General features: G+C 44.6%; 1 protein-coding gene across 1 annotated transcript; it reads right to left on the bottom strand.

Moving 5' to 3' along the window:
- Window positions 1–1,871: 1,871 nt before the first annotated feature.
- On the bottom strand, window positions 1,872–14,693 carry LOC137534847 (zinc finger protein 271-like). The gene is made up of 8 exons (XM_068256518.1): window positions 14,639–14,693; window positions 11,392–11,506; window positions 10,105–10,239; window positions 9,598–9,684; window positions 7,559–7,712; window positions 7,333–7,439; window positions 7,084–7,225; window positions 1,872–4,266 (listed from the first exon to the last, which is right to left on the bottom strand). Exons 2-8 carry the CDS (start codon window positions 11,485–11,487, stop codon window positions 2,705–2,707), a joined length of 2,283 nt encoding a protein of 760 aa, XP_068112619.1. The 5' UTR covers window positions 11,488–11,506; window positions 14,639–14,693; the 3' UTR covers window positions 1,872–2,704.
- Window positions 14,694–17,170: the final 2,477 nt, after the last annotated feature.

Raw genomic sequence — 17,170 nt, 5'->3', positions numbered from 1 at the left:
CCACTGTCAAATATGGTGGTGGCATCATCATGCTCGGGGGGTGCATCTCTTCAGCAGGGACAGGGAAGCTGGTCAGAGTTGATGGAAAGATGGATGGAACAAATACAGGGCAAACTTGGTAGAAAACATCTTGGAGACTGCAAAAGACTTGAGACTGGGGCGGAGGTTCACCTTCCAGCAGGACAATGACCCTAAACATAAAGCCAGGGCAACAATGGAATGGTTTAAAACAAAACATATCTATGTGTTAGAATGGCCCAGTCAAAGTCCAGATCTAAATCCAATCGAGAATCTGTGGCAATATCTGAAAACTGCTGTTCACAAACGCTGTCCATCTAATCTGACTGAGCTGGAGCTGTTTTGCAAAGAAGAATGGGCAAGGTTTTCAGTCTCTAGATGTGCAAAGCTGGTAGAGACATACCCTAAAAGACTGGCAGCTGTAATTGCAGCAAAAGGTGGTTCTACAAAGTATTGACTCAGGGGGCCGAATAATTACGCACACCCCACTTTGCAGTTATTTATTTGTAAAAAATGTTTGGAATGATGTATGATTTTCGATCCACTTCTCACATGTACACCACTTTGTATTGGTCTTTCACGTGGAATTCCAATAAAATTGATGCATGTTTGTGGCAGTAATATGACAAAATGTGGAAAACTTCAGGATGCCCGAATACTTTTGCAACCCACTGTATATATATATATATATATATATATATATATATATATATATATATATATATATATATATATATATATATATATATATTACTAGCCTTACTAAGAAATTGTCTGAAGTCCCCTTTTGTTTGTCAGTACAGCAAGAGTTGAAAAACTTCAGTTGTTATCTATACAAAAAAACTAGTTGAACTGCTTGTCAAATTCAGTCTGGTTTCCTGAAAAGTAAATAGAAGCTAAAAGGCTGTTATCTGTCAGGGAGAAGGAAGTTCAAAGGGTCATTACTTCTGTTTCTTTTTTGGCTTAAAAGGCAGATTGTGGAATCTAAACTGCAGCTGTGACAGTCTGATGCAACCTTAAAAATATCTCTTAAGTTTATTTTCACTTCAGGTTCACTTTAACCTTTCTGGCGGTAGGCTATGCTGCACAGGAGTATTTCTCAGGCCTTGCTGGGCCGATCTGCGTATATTTTTTTTATTACACACAGCTAGCCCTTTGCTAGCTGCGTGTATACCGCGATCCCTGCCGCTCGCCGCCGATTCGCCGCTACCCGCCACGTTAGAGCCCCTACGAAACCCAATCCGCAGCCTGGCCAATCAGTGATAGGCAGCATTGAGGGGTGGATCGGGACTCTCTCTGACGTTACGACGTCAGTGACGTCATCACGATCGTCGCCATGGTGACGGGGGAAGCCCTAAAGGAAATCCCGTTCATAACGGGATTTCCTTATGCGCAAGCGTGCCGGCGGCGATCGGAGGGGTGGGAGGGATGCCGCAGGGAGGGGGGCATCATGTAGCTAGTGCTAGGCTAGCTACATGATAGAAAAAAAAATGCAAAAGAAAAACCTTCCTGCGGCCCCGTCAGGGAGGTTAAGTAAACACACCACTCCATCCTCCAGACACTTTTGGCAACATAGCCAGAACTTCCACTGTAAAAGCAGAAGTGTTTAGCAGATGGAAAGCAGCATGAAGTGCAGTGGCTAGACAGGTAACTTATGTATAGTCTAAGAAATGGCACAGCCCCCTCCAACACTCACCTTTACTAACAATGACAATTCCAGGAGGGGGAACTGGGGCTTTAATTTGAGTTCATCAACTCTTTTTTTCTAAATTTGAAACTTGCCCTAGAGGCGCCCACACTCACCTCTGCTATACTTCTCTAAAGTGGTCAAAAGGATTGGTTAGCACACCAGCTTCTCAAAGAGCAAAGCATAATTTATTCTTCCATCATATGTCAAACACCATAAGTTGGCAATTGTTTCGGGCCACGCAGGGTCCCCTTCTTCAGAACAGTGCAGACAGTGCTGTGTTGCTTTGCATCCGTAGTTATGCACTCAGATTGATACGGCAAAGTGTGCCGCTCCTCACCTTCTCAATTCTTTGCTATACTTTTCTAGTACGATTATCAGCAACACAGGGAAAAAGTGAGGCTGCCTCATCTTATCTCTGCACTGGTCCTGGTGGCCACATAAATGACATGTAATAGGGAACAGGAGACCATAAGAAGCAAGTCCAGTGTGTGACCATCAGTCCCAGCAAAAGATCACTGCCTGTGGATAAGAGAGGGAGGAGTGACAGGTTACCGGGAGCAGCTCAGATGTGAGTCTCAGTAGGGATGTGCAAATTCCCCATTAGGATTGAGTGTCCAGAGTGGAAAATCATTGTTTGAAACTCCACAACACGTTCGTCATCAAAATCAGTTGCTGCACCTTTTCTGGTGTACAGTCTGAAAGGCTTTATCTGAGAAAACTTTCCCACACTCTGAACAGGGAAAGTGACGGTCACCTGTGTAAGATCACTGATGCCTATGGAGTGCTGCTTTATGAATAAACTGTTTCCCACACTCTGAGCAAGAAAAAGATTGGTTACCTGTGTAAAAGTTCTGTTATCTAGAGGCTTTGTTTTATACTGATCCTTTTCCCACACTATGAACATGGAAAAGCATGCTAGCCTGTGTGTCTTCCTTGCAGTATAACAATTGGCATTTTATTTTTATAAGAATTCCCACAGTATGATTAGGAATGAAATTATTCGCTTGTGTGAACTTTCTGATGTCTATGGAGGCTCATTTTGTGAGTGAAACATTTCCCACACTCTGAGCAGGAAAAAGGGCGCTCACCTGTGTGGATTTTCTGGTGAGTAAGGAAATTCCCTTTCTGACTAAAACATTTCCCACAGTCTGAACAGGAAAAAGGGCGCTCACCTGTGTGAATTTTCTGGTGTGTAAGGAAATTCCCTTTCTGACTAAAACATTTCCCACAGTCTGAACAGGAAAAAGGGCGCTCACCTGTGTGAACTTTCTGGTGTGAAAAGAGGCTAGATTTCTGACTGAAACATTTCCCACACTCTGAACAGGAAAAGGGCTGAACATCTGTGTGAATTCTCTGGTGTTTTTGGAGGTCTCCTTTCCAACTGAAACATTTCCCACACTCTGAACAGGAAAAAGGACGCTCTCCTGTGTGAATTTTCTGGTGTGAACAGAGGCTTGATTTCAGACTGAAACATTTCCCACACTCTGAACAGGAAAAAGGACGCTCACCTGTGTGAATTTTCTGGTGTGAAAAAAGGCCAGTTTTCTGACTGAAACATTTCCCACACTCTGAACAGGAAAAGGGCCGCTCATGCGTGTGAGTTCTCTGGTGGCTTTGGAGGTCTCCTTTCCGAGTGAAACATTTCCCACACTCCAAACAGGAAAAAGGGCGCTCACCTGTGTGAACTTTCTGGTGTGAAGAGAGGCTAGATTTCTCACTAAAACATTTCCCACACTCTGAACAGGAAAAAGGCCGCTCACTTGTGTGAATTTTCTGGTGTTTTTGGAGGTCTCCTTTCCTAGTGAAGCATTTCCCACACTGCAAACAGGGAAAGGGGCGCTCATTTGTGTGAATTATCTGGTGTTTTTGGAGGTCTCCTTTCCAACTAAAACATTTCCCACACTCCAAACATGGAAAAGGACGCTCACCTGTGTGAATTCTCTGGTGTTTGTAGAGGTCTCCTTTCCAAATGAAACATTTCCCACACTCTGAACAGGAAAAAGGCCGCTCACCTTTGTGAATTTTCTGGTGCGAAAAGAGGCTAGGTTTCCGACTGAAACACTTCCCACACTCTGAACAGGAAAATGGCCGCTCGCCTGAGTGAATTTTCTGGTGTGTAAGAAGGGAAGATTTCTGAGTAAAACATTTCCCACACTCTGAGCAGGAAAACGGGCGTTCACCTGTGTGACTTCTCTGGTGATACAGAAGGTTTCCTTTCCGACTGAAACATTTCCCACATACTGAGCAGGAATAAGTGCGCTCACCTGGGTGACTTTTCCGATAGGGCACAAATCCTGCGGCTGTGTAAGATGATTTCTCATGCTCTGAACAGCTAACAGGTCTCTCACTAGTGTGAATTATCTGGTGCCTAACAAGGTCTGCTTTACAAGTATAAGATTTCCCACACTCTGAACAATTAAATGAGGGAGATGTTCCTCTAACCGAACTATAACATTTCTGATGGGCGTTTCCAGTACATGTGACACCATTATGTTCTGAAGTATCTTCTGGATGTGACATAAGATATTCCTCTGACGTGTTCTTGACATACCGTCCATCTGCCAGGGAAAAAAAAATATTCAATTCAAAATATTTCAACTTTTTACATTTCTAAACAGAAAAATATATGTTGGTGGCAGTAATCAGTGACAGAAAGCAGCTCTGCTGAGGGTTCAATCATATCTTGAAGGGCAACTGTAGCGATAGGGATATGGAGGCTGCCATATTTTTTTTCCTTTTAAGCAATACTAGTTGCCTGGCTAACCCGGTAATCTTCTGCCTCTAAAATTTTTAACCATAGACCTTAAACAAGCATGCAGCAGATCAGGTGTTTCTGACATTATTTCCAGATATGACTAGTTTAGCTGTATGCTTGTTTCTGGTGTTATTCAGACACTACTGCAGCCAAATAGACCAGCAGGGCTGCCAGGCAATTAGTATTGTTTAGAAGGAAATAAATATGACATATTCTTCTCACTTACAGTTTTCCTTTAAAGAGGAGAAAAAAAATCAGTTCAAATGCAAAATACAACTAATGACTATAATGTTCTACTGAGGAATGGAGAGGGACCTCTCATGTGGTGTACAGTATCTCCTCCTCATTTGTTGGTGCTATGATGTTATACTGAGGAGTGGAGATGGGCCTTTCATATGGTGTACAGTATCTCCTACTCATTTGTTGGTATTATGATGTTATACTGAGGAATGGAGATGGGCCTGTCATATGGTGTACAGTATCTCCTCCTCATTTGTTGGTACTAAGATGTTATACTGAGGAATGGAGATGGGACTGTCATATGGTGTACAGTATCTCCTCCTCATTTGTTGGTACTATGATGTTATACTGAGGAATGGAGATGGGCCTTTCATATGGTGTACAGTATCTCCTCCTCATTTGTTGGTGCTATGATGTTATACTGAGGAATGGAGATGGCCCTTTTCATATGGTGTACAGTATCTCCTCCTCATTTTGTGGTACTATGATGTTATACTGAGGAATGGAGATGGGCCTTTCATATGGTGTACAGTATCTCCTCCTCATTTGCTGGCGCTACGATGATATACTGAGGAATGGAGATGGACCTTTCATATGGTGTACAGTATCTCCTCCTCATTTGTTGGTGCTATGATGTTATACTGAGGAATGGAGATAGGCCTTTCATATGGTGTACATTATCTCCTCCTCATTTGCTGGTACTATGATGTTATACTGAGGAATGAAGATGGACCTCTCCTACAGGGGTTTATTCACTATAACAAATAGCATGCCTTTTCAGAGTTAACATGCCTTATCCGAGCTAGCATGCCTTATCAGAGTAGCAAAGCGAGCACTACGAACTTATGCCTGCTAATTGCCAATAACAAGAGCTCCACTCGTTCTGCCCTGAGCCCCTGTGTGTCCATTCTAAAGGACATTATCCCTGCTCTTTGATTGGCCCAATAGGCTGCCTGTCAAGTTTCCTGTCAAGTGACAGGCAGCCTATTGGGCCAATCAAAGTGCGGGGATAATGTTCTTTAAAGTGATTGGACCAGCCGAGGCTCAGGGCAGGAGGAGTGGAGCTCTCATCATTGCCAATTAGCTGGCACAAGTTCATAGCGCTCGCTATACTACTCTGATAATGCATACTGACTCTGCTAAGGCAAGTTAACGCTGCTAAGGCACATTAACTCTGATAAGGCACATTAACCTCCCCGGCGTTCTATTGAGATCGCCAGGGAGGCTGCGGGAGGGTTTTTTTTTAATAAAAAAAAAACTATTTCATGCAGCCAACTGAAAGTTGGCTGCATGAAAGCCCACTAGAGGGCGCTCCGGAGGCGTTCTTCCGATCGCCTCCGGCGCCCAGAATAAACAAGGAAGGCCGCAATGAGCGGCCTTCCTTGTTTTGCTTAGATCGTCGCCATAGCGACGAGCGGAGTGACGTCATGGACGTCAGCCGACGTCCTGACGTCAGCCGCCTCCGATCCAGCCCTTAGCGCTGGCCGGAACTTTTTGTTCCGGCTACGCTGGGCTCAGGCGGCTGGGGGGACCCTCTTTCACCGCTGCTCGCGGCGGATCGCCGCAGAGCGGCGGCGATCAGGCAGCACACGCGGCTGGCAAAGTGCCGGCTGCGTGTGCTGCACTTTATTTGAAGAAAATCGGCCCAGCAGGGCCTGAGCGGCAGCCTCCGGCGGTGATGGACGAGCTGAGCTCGTCCATACCGCTCAGGAGGTTAACTCTGATAAGGCACATCAACTCTGATAAGGCACATTAACTCTGACAAGGCACATTAACTCTGACAAGGCACGTTAACTCTGACAAGGCATGTTAACTTGGATAAGGCACGCTGTTTGTTATAGTGAATCAACCCCTTAGTGTGCTTTGTCCTTCCTTACTTGTTGGTTCCAGTCTAGCTCAGTTTAATAGTGCTGCATAAAAACACCACTAAATATCTAAGTAATGATAAACAGAGATACAGCCATCTTTCTTAACCTCCCTAGCGGACTATTAAAACCACCAGGGGGCAGCGCAGCACTTTTTTTTTTCTGTGCAGCGGCATCCCCCCTCCCCTTCCGATCGCCTCTGGCGATCAGAGCAAACAGGAAATCCTGTTCAGAACGGGATTTCCTGTTTGGCTTACCCCATCGCCATGGCGACGATTGGGATGACGTCATCGACGTAATGGCTCACGGGGGAGTCCCGATCCACCCCTTAGCACTGCCTGGCTCTGATAGGCCAGGCTGCGCAAGGGGTCTGGGGGGGGGGGGGGGTATGGGTTTAGCGGCGAATCGGTGCGGAACGGCGGCGATCGTAAAGTACACACAGCTAGCAAAGTGCTAGCTGCGTGTGCCAAAAAAAAATTATGCAAATCGGGCTTACCGCCAGGGAGGTTAATTACCTGTGCTGCTATCTGCAGAATATTTCTTCTCTTCTTCCTCTATAAATGCCTCCATCATGTCACCCTCCTCTGTAGACAGCAGATCACTCCTCACAGTTGTCTCTTCTTTAAACTTCTGCGGTTTGTCAGCCCATTCTTTACTCTAAGCCCATACAATGATAACAATAAAATGATATAAACAGTTGATGACTTATAAACAGAGTTTACACAGAAGAACATGATTGTCTTAATTTTAGGAACCCTTCTGACCTCTAGATCCTGATTTTGATCTGCAAATGTGGAATCTTCCTGTAGAGAATCTTGGGAATAAAGAGGATCTGTACATCTCTCTGGTGGGTTTCTGTTACTGGATCCATCTGTAGAAAACACACACAGTGACTGAATACATTGTATCTATGTGATTATTATATGATAGGGGATGTAAGTGGACCCTCCATATTGCTCTTTTTTACAAGCAATTAAAGTCTCCTCTTACCCGGTGATGTGAGGGACAGCTGATTCTCCATCATGGTGTCCTTGTAAAGATCCTTCGTTCCTTCCATATACTGACTTTTCTCTTCATCTACTTCCTCCTCTTCATCTTTTATTTCTTCGTTAACAGTAAGGATTATATCAGTCATGCATACCCCCTGAAAAAATAAGGAAATACATAACAACAGTAACACAGTAGCCAAACTGCCACTCTCACTTGGGTATGCACATGGTCTGTCCCTGCACTACTGTCTATGGGCTCATGCCCTTGGTTTGGTGCATGCTGCTGTGCAGGTTCCATGCATGCATAAATACACCTTGGTGTACACTGTTACACAGGCAATGCACAAAAGTTTGCTAGCAAAAAGGTCACCCAGTTCTTGTAAATGTCTCACTCGTAGCGGGATTATTTTGTCAGTTTTGGTTCACTAGACCTTAGCAATGACAGTTCTGTTATCAGCGTCCTGATGTGACCCTGGCCCTCCTGACCAATCTCAATCTGCCACTCCTGTTCTATGGCCTGGCTTGTCTGGCCTATCCAGCTCTTCTGTTCCTGCTGTCACTGCAACATGTGACCAACCAAGTCCATTATATGACAGCCCTGAGCTCATATACCGGTGCCCACTAACTTTTCAATTCTCATAGATCACCAAATGTCCAATCATAGAGTTTAGACTGATTGAAATGAGAAGTGCTAGATGTTATCGAACAACAATAAAAGGATAATAATGTTAATTATTTCCCCTGCCAATGGTCGATCGGTCCAGCTGATTTGTCTTCTGACCGCTATTATCAGATCAGACAGTCAATCGTGTATGAAAATTGTACCGTTAATAGCGACCTCAAGTCTGTTATCCACCATTGCTGACCTCAGCCTGTGACCTCATCTGAGTCTGTTATTCGCCAGCCCTGACCTCAGTCTGCGTATTAGACCACGTCTGCACTTTCCTGCTCTTCTCCACCTGTTGTCGTGTTGGGAGTTCAGTCCGTGACCTTAAATAAAGGTGTCCACACATCTAGTGATGTATGGACAGATCGACCAAAAGAGAGATCTGTGCCTGCCCATACACCATCGAGCAATTGCCGATAGATTTCAGCATGACATCTACCAGGAATCGGGCTAGTGATGACGCTTCTGCCCCCTGTCTGTCCCCCAAATGTTAAAAGTGTCCCCTCTGCAACACCCACCTCTGTACACATGCAGAGTAAAGTCTCACCTGTCCCACTGCTGTGACTCTTGGCCTCCCTCAACCACCACCACTGCGTTTACCAGGTGGGGCATGCACCACTTGGTGATGTCACACTCACTGGAGCCACATGGGGGTAATGGAGGCTGGGAGTTGCGGCAGCAGGACAGGTAAGATTTTAGCCAGGTGTCAAAGCAGGTTAAGTGGGCACCAGGTCTGTGTCCCCCTGCGGACGTCCATTTCGCACTAACAGCGCGTGTTCACCGCAATGGGGAAGAGCTTCTTCCCCATTGCGGTGAACAAGCACTGTTAGCGCGAAACGGACGTCCGCAGGGGGACACAGACCTGGCGCCCACTTAACCTGCTTTGACACCTGGCTGCAACATAACTGTAAGTGTCTTTCCTTGCAACAATAAAGAACCCTAACTGCAGTGCTGGCCTCGCCTTCTCTCTCCATACACACAAAATTTGCTACTTGACCTCTGCCGGAGCACGCAGTTTAGAGGGACCCACATCCTTACAGCTTACAATACAGCACAGCCCAGCCCGGCCTCCTGTTGCAATCTCAGCTGAGTGCTGGAACTCTACTTTCTCTTTGTTTACACAGGTAAGATTTTACACTGCATGGGCACCATGAGGGAGGACAATTGTGGGCAGTGTTAGTTGCGTTAGTCCCGATATCGAACGTCATTACCAACAAGTGGTAGCAGTCTATCGTCCCACCTGGGGTGGACACTTATACTCTGCTCCTTTTGACAGCCTACACCAACCGCTGGTGGTATGGAAACAACAGAACCTTACACACATGTATATAAATCATACCATATATAACATTGCTTATCCATCAATCTTCTACCTGATGATGGGGTGGGATACTGTGATCTTCCATCACAAGACTCTCCTCCTGATCCTTATGACCATCCAGACACTCCCCCTCCTCCTCCTGCAATGCAGGGAATAGGGCACCATGAGACACAATGCAGGGAAGAGGGATACATACAAAATAAGTCATGATCATAAAGTAAGTATAAAACACTTAAATAGATTCACACACTGTGTATCAATTCTCTAGATCTTTCAAAGTTTGCCTGCATACATATGTAAACCCCATGTGTTGGAATCACTATTGGGTGGGAAACATTGTTTTGCTAGTGTAGCCAGAATCTCAGTGAAAGCTTTTTCTGAAGGCTTCAAATTATCACCTACAGCCTCATTACCTACACATAGCTTCTACCACCTTCATCATCTCTTCATGGAGGAACAGACACGCCCCATCACCTTACAGGAAACCACCAAACCCTGACCACAGGACAATCCCCTTCCTGCTACTGGACAATTTCCCATAATTCCCAGCAATGCTCACCTCTCCTGTCAGCAGCTCCATCAATTTCCTGGTGACTTCCAGAATCTTCTGTTGAGCGTATCTCTTGGATATAAAGGGATGAGGTGGGGGCACTGTGATAGTCACATGACCACCAGACTTTACCGGATGATAATTCTGTATGGAGAGCACAAGAAGAATGTCATGTAACATTGCCAGGATCCCCCTCACCTGTTCAGTTAAGTGTGTGTTTATGATGTCATCTTTCCTCCCATAATCCTTACCACTCTGGTCAAGTGTATGATTTATTAACAAAGATAAGAGTGATTTCACATGATCTCCCAAAATCCTCATCACTTCTCCAGTCAGGTGTGTGTTTTATTAACAAAGATAAGAGTGATCCATCAATAAGGGCAACAGTGATGTCATGTGACCTCCCAGAATCCTCCTCACCTTTCTGGTCAGGTGTATGTTTTGTAAATTGAGACAAGAGTGGTCTTATATGCTTTATAAATCAATAATCATAATAACAATAATAAATACAGACAAGAGTGATGTCACCTCTCAGACCTCCCCCCCCCCCCCCCCCCCCCCCCCCCCCCCAAAAAAAAAAAGAAAAGAAAAAAAAGCTTACAGACAATCAACCCTGGTAGTAAACCTTTCGTATCTCCCCATCTCTTGTTTCTTCCCTATTTCTTTAGCTTGTAAGCTCCCAAGGGCAGGGCTCTCTCCCTTGTGTGTCTTGTAAAATGCTGTATATTCTGTTAATCACCATACATTTGCTGCTGTAACTTACATTGTCTATCATTTCTATATTATGTACCAATGACTGTATTGTCATGTGTTTTGATGTCTGTATATTACGCTCTCTTATTTGTTTCCTCCATTGTACAACACCATGCAAGATCATGATGGAATATAAATCATTAATAATAATAATACATCTCCTTCACCTCTCTTCCTTCACCTCTCTGGTCAGGTGTGTGCTTTATAAATAGAAATGGGAGTGACATCATGTGACCTCCCAGAATCCTCATTGTCTCTTTGGTCAGGTGTGTGCTGTGTAAATAGAAATAAGAGTAACATCATGTGACCTCCCAAAATCTCTCACATCTCCGGTCAGTTGTGTGTTTATAGATGGAAATATAAGTGATGTCATGTGACCTCCCAGAATCCTCCTCACCTCTCTGTTTAGGTGTGTGTTTTATAAATAGGAATAAGAATGACATCATGTGAACTCCCAGAAGCCTCCACATCCTCCCCCGTCAGGTGTGTGTTTTATAAATAGAAATAAGAGTTATGTCATGTGACTTCCAGAATCCTCCTCACCTCTCTGGTCAGCAAGCAGATGATCTCCAGAGTGAGGTTGAATATCCTCTCAGTCATGTGACTCCAGTCCTCCTCCATCCCCAGTGATGTGGTCATGTGATCTGTAGAGTATGCTCTGCTTTGTGAATGGAGAATAGGCTGAGAATTATTTGGAGGGCAAAACTCCGGACTAGATTTCTAAAGGTCATAAATAGAGACTGACAATGAGATTCAAACAATGCAAATTGTATGCAGTCTGGAATGGGGCCAATCAGCAGGAAGTGAGTATGATTGGCCTAATTAAAGCTTCAAATAATTTTAATGGAAGGCAGAATTCTTAGCATGTCAATGTGATTATCTATAGTCATAGAGGTAAGATTCCCCTTATATCTGACTACAGAACCCGAGAGAAACACAACACAAGATTCAGCTTTGTTACAGAGAAATCTCCCACAGCAGCCAGTGGCGGTGTCTTTCACCCGGATATCATCATCGTGATAGCTTTGTATCTAAATATTATTCAATAAAAACAATATTCTATGTACCTGATTTACAAAAAGCCCCACCCCATCAGTATTGGTGAGGTTTTCCAAACTACACATCAGTTGTATGTATCAGTACTTGTGTCACTGGATGTCTTAATTGTACGGTATGTTGAACTGCTCATGTATCTATGCTCCCCGTTATTGTATGTTTTTTGTGCTTTGTACAGCACTAAGAAAAATGTTGGCGCTATATAAATAACGAATAATGATAACAGTCACTACCAGGGCTGTGGAGTCGGTCCAAAAATCCACCGACTCCGACTCCGACTCCTCAGTTTAGGATTCCACCGACTCCGACTCCTCGACTCCGACTCCTCTAATTTGCATATTACAATTTTGTTGATTAAAAGTATGTAACATGAAATTCGTCTCTTAACTGCCAACGCTTAGGAATTTTACAAGACAACTGAAGTGAGAAGGATATGTAGACTACTATATTTATTCCCTTTAGACTAAAACTAGTCCTTGGTAAGAGTACTTGTAAAAGGTACAAACCGGAACAAAGAACATCTATCAGGCCCTAGGCAATGTAAGTGTGGGAACATGTAAGAGTGATGTGCAGGTACTCTGCAGGGGAATGAGGAGATTGTAAACAGACAACACCTCTGTGTTCAATGTGCACAGCATTCTCAGTGGATTCCCTGCAGCTCTGTGGGGAGTGCATATGTAGAGTATAGTACTACTGTGTAACAAAGTAAACCGGAGACAGATGAAATTAAACTTTTATACATACCTGGGGCTTCCTCCAGCCGCCTTCAGGATAATCAGTCCCTCGTTGTCCTCCTCCACCACCTGGATCTTCTGCTATGAGTCCAGGTACTTGAGCCAGTCGGGCGTAGTGCGCATGCACACACTCCGCCGCCAGGAGCATACTACACCCGTGCAGCACTATTGCGCAGGTGCAGAATGTTCCTGGCTGTGGGAGCGGCATGCGGCCGGACAGCGCTGACTGGCTGAATTACCAGGACTCATAGCAGAAGATCCGGGTGGTGGAGGACAGCGAGGGACTGATTAGCCTGAAGGGGGCTGGAGGAAGCCCCAGGTATGTATAAAACTTTACTTTTCATTAGTCTCAGTTACCCTTTAATTTGTAGTCACCAAACCAAATTTTAACAACATATCAAATTATTTGATTTCATCAGCAAAGGGAGTGCATACATTTGCATAAATCAGCATCAATGCAGAATTATTTCCATCTCATTGACCATCTCTATTAGTGACACGGCTAGACATCAGGCTTTATACTTACAGCATAGATGTTATTTAGTATATATAAGAGATTCCTGTGTACACATCATATATACAGTCACAATCAGATATGTATATCTGACCTTAAAAATACGGGGACTGCTTTATTGAAGCAGCACAAGTAACTAATTTTGATTGGTTTATTTCATTTTTGTGGACTAAGCACAGCTATTACTGTATATATACTGTATATATACATTATTTTTAATGACTATTATCTGAGAAATAGAACATTTTGTCATATTTTCTATTTTAATTACAGTTACAAATTCATTAGGAGTCGGAGTCGGTGCATTTTTTCCCGACTCCGACTCCAGGCACCCAAAATTGCCCGACTCCACGACTCCGACTCCACAGCCCTGGTCACTACACAAAGAATAATAAGCAAAATATGTAATTTTGTGATTTAAGCCACACTGTTTCTTTCTACTACCACTATTTATCAATACTTTCCTCTATATTAACATTTGGAAAAAAGCAATGCATTGGTTTAGAAAATTAGCCCAAGTTTTAGAGTGACATAAATACATTTTTGTACAAAAAAAACATACAGATAAGTTAATTGGCTTCCCTAGACTATGATGGACATTTAACTATTGTTGTGTCTGTGGTTTTCCCCCGGGCACTCTGGTTTCCTCCCACAACCCAAAAACATACAGATAACAATAAGTTAATTGTCTTACCCCTAAACATTGGCCCTAGACTATGATACATCCACTACATGATGCGTACATAGACTTATGATTTTGCTAGGGATTAGATTGTGAGCCGCTCTGAGGAACAGTTAAATGACAAGACAATATATGTAAATGACAAGACAATATATGCTCTATAGTGTGCAGAAGATGTTGGCGCTATATATAAATATTAATAACTAGTGACCTAAGCCCGTTTTGAAAACGGGCTCTAGGTCTGTCATTACCGCACGCCGCGTGCACCTGCCAGTCACACGCACTCCCTCCTGCCGCGCCCGGCGCAGGCGCGCACACTTGCTGGTCACACGCTCTCTCGCCCGCCCGCTCCACCCTGTCCTAGCGGCTGTCAGTGCTTGACATCCACAGTAGCGCAAAAGCACTGACACACGGACAGGACGCAGGGACACTTGATGATTATTAGGTAGCTTAGTATTAGATTCAAGCTCCTCTGGGGGACAGTTAAAGCAGGAAGTTATGATGGCTTACACAGTACAATACTTTGCTGAGGGACAGTTAGTGACATGACTATGTACTAACTATGTAAAGCACTGTAGAAGATGTCAACGCTATATACAATATAATAACAAATAAACACAATAGTGTATATACAGTACATTACACAGATCTGTACATGGATCCTGAAATGGGGGGGGGGGGGGGGGGCAATAAAGAATAGAAGCAGACAGAGGGATTTGTGCTCTAGAGGGGCTGTCCCTCCAAAAAAAGGGACAGTTTGGAGTTCTAAGAGTCTCTTTCTTCCCCCCATATTTATAGACTCACAGTGTCTCTCTTCTGCTGCCAGTCTCGGCAATGTCTCCTCTCTGCTTCCTTCTATTTCACCTCCCACTTCCTGTCTGTGCATCACATCCTTTCCTGTTTGTATGTCCCTCCCTTCTTCTTTCTTTACTGTCACGGGACTCTTTTATGTCACACAACAAGAAGAAGAATTCACTTTCCAAATGATAAAGTGACAGTGGGAATCCCTCTGCTGCTCTCACATCTTGAATAAAGAAGAAGCACATTTACAATTCTTGACACGCACAACACAAAAGTACTGTACACTGGCATTATAATAGACCTCTCAGTGACATACCTGAAATTCATTAAACCCCCAGTGATCTGGTGGAACCGTTAGTGTTGAGGAGAGGGAAGGTTAGTGTTATGCAAAGGAGAGGAGAAGTTAGTGTTAGGCAGAGGAGAAGGGAGGTTAGAGTTAGGCAGAGGGGAGGTGTAAGAAAACAAACAAGGGGTACATAATGATACAGACAATGATATACATCAAATATGAACACTGATACAAAATACAGAACTGCTGATTACAATAGCAAATTTAACATGATGTCTAAAATGTATAAATGTCTAACAGAGTGCAAGCAATTAAAATAATAACATTCCATTTCCATGACACAAAAGGGTAAGAGCCCTGCCCTTGCGCGAGCTTACAATCTGAAAAGTAAGGGCCCTTTTACACTTAATCAGTTGCTCTCAGTTAAAACGGAAAGGAAACTGATTTTCAAAGTAAGTCCCATGTTTTCCTATGGCACCTTTCACGCTTAACGCGTTTTAACTGAAATCTTTGTCACAATGCACTACTATGGAAAAAAACGCGTACTAACGCGTACCAACTGATTAAGTGTAAAAGGGCCCTAATGCTGGTGCTGGGTATCCCGTAGCAATCCAAATGCAAGAATCAAAAATGGGATCCGCACACAGACTTCTTAAGTAGAGTTGGGCCGAACGGTTCGCCGGCGAACGTGGTTCGCGCGAACTTAGGTGGTTCGCGTGCGGGTACCGCACGCGAACGTTTTGCGGAAGAAGTTCGGTTCGCCCCATAATGCACCTGAGGGTCAACTTTGACCCTCTACATCACAGTCAGCAGGCCCAGTGTAGCCAATTAGGCTACACTAGCCCCTGGAGCCCCACCCCCCTTATATAAGGCAGGCAGCGGCGGCCATTACGGCCACTCGTGTGCCTGCATTAGTGAGAGTAGGGCGAGCTGCTGCAGTCTCTCATATAGGGAAAGATTAGTTAGGCTTAACTTCTTCCTGGCTGCATACCTGTTCTGTTCAGTGAGCCCTCAGCCCACTGCATACCTGTACTGTGATCCTGCCACTGCATACCTGTTCAGTGATCCTGCCACTGCATACCTGTTCTGTGAACCCACCCACCACCACTGCATACCTGTTCAGTGATCCTGCCACTGCATACCTGTTCTGTGAACCCACCACTGCATACCTGTTCTGTGAACCCACCCACCACTGCATACCTGTTCAGTGATCCTGCTGCCACTGCATACCTGTTCTGTGAACCCACCCACCACTGCATACCTGTTCAGTGATCCTGCCACTGCATACTTGTTCTGTGAACCCACCCACCACCACTGCATACCTGTTCAGTGATCCTGCCACTGCATACCTGTTCTGTGAACCCACCACTGCATACCTGTTCTGTGAACCCACCCACCACTGCATACCTGTTCAGTGATCCTGCCACTGCATACTTGTTCTGTGAACCCACCCACCACCACTGCATACCTGTTCAGTGATCCTGCCACTGCATACCTGTTCTGTGAACCCACCACTGCATACCTGTTCTGTGAACCCACCCACCACTGCATACCTGTTCAGTGATCCTGCTGCCACTGCATACCTGTTCTGTGAACCCACCACTGCATACCTGTTCAGTGAACCCGCCACTGCATACCTGTTCTGTTCAGTGGACCCGCCACTGTATACCTGTTTAGTGAACCCGCCACTGCATACCTGTTCTGTTCAGTGGAGTTTGGTGTGTCAGTGTGAAGCAGTACCTTAATTACACTACCTGATTGATGTATACACATGCAAGATGTTTTAAAGCACTTTAGGCCTGTCATTTAGCATTCAATGTGATTTCTGTCCTTAAAACGCTGCTTTTCGTCAAATCCAGATTTTTCCCGGGGACTTTTGGCGTGTATCCCACTCCGCCATGCCCCCCTCCAGGTGTTAGACCCCTTGAAACATCTTTTCCATCACTTTTGTGGCCAGCATAATTATTTTTTTTTTTCAAAGTTCGCATCCCCATTGAAGTCTATTGCGGTTCGCAAACTTTAACGCGAACCGAACCTTCCGCGGAAGTTCGCGAACCCGGTTCGCGAACCTAAAATCGGAGGTTCGGCCCAACTCTATTCTTAAAGGGGAACTGAAGAGAGAGGTATATGGAGGCTGTCATGTTTATTTCCTTTTAGACAATACCAGTTGCCTGGCAGCCCTGCTGATCCTTTGCCTCTAATGCTATTAGCCATAGCCCCTGAACAAGCATGCAGCAGATCAGGTG

The sequence above is a fragment of the Hyperolius riggenbachi genome, chromosome 10, assembly GCF_040937935.1.
Source record: "Hyperolius riggenbachi isolate aHypRig1 chromosome 10, aHypRig1.pri, whole genome shotgun sequence".
NCBI lineage: Eukaryota > Metazoa > Chordata > Amphibia > Anura > Hyperoliidae > Hyperolius > Hyperolius riggenbachi.
This window is presented reverse-complemented; position numbering and strand designations above follow the sequence as displayed.

Excerpts from the sequence above, each read along its gene's own strand:
- LOC137534847 (XM_068256518.1), bottom strand. The coding sequence starts at position 11,487 with ATGACCACATCACTGGGGATGGAGGAGGACTGGAGTCACATGACTGAG. Across the intron at positions 9,685-10,104 it reads TGGAGCTGCTGACAGGAGAG|GAGGAGGAGGGGGAGTGTCT; the intron begins GTGAGCATTGCT and ends CCTGCATTGCAG. Across the intron at positions 7,226-7,332 it reads ATCAAAATCAGGATCTAGAG|AGTAAAGAATGGGCTGACAA; the intron begins GTCAGAAGGGTT and ends GTATGGGCTTAG.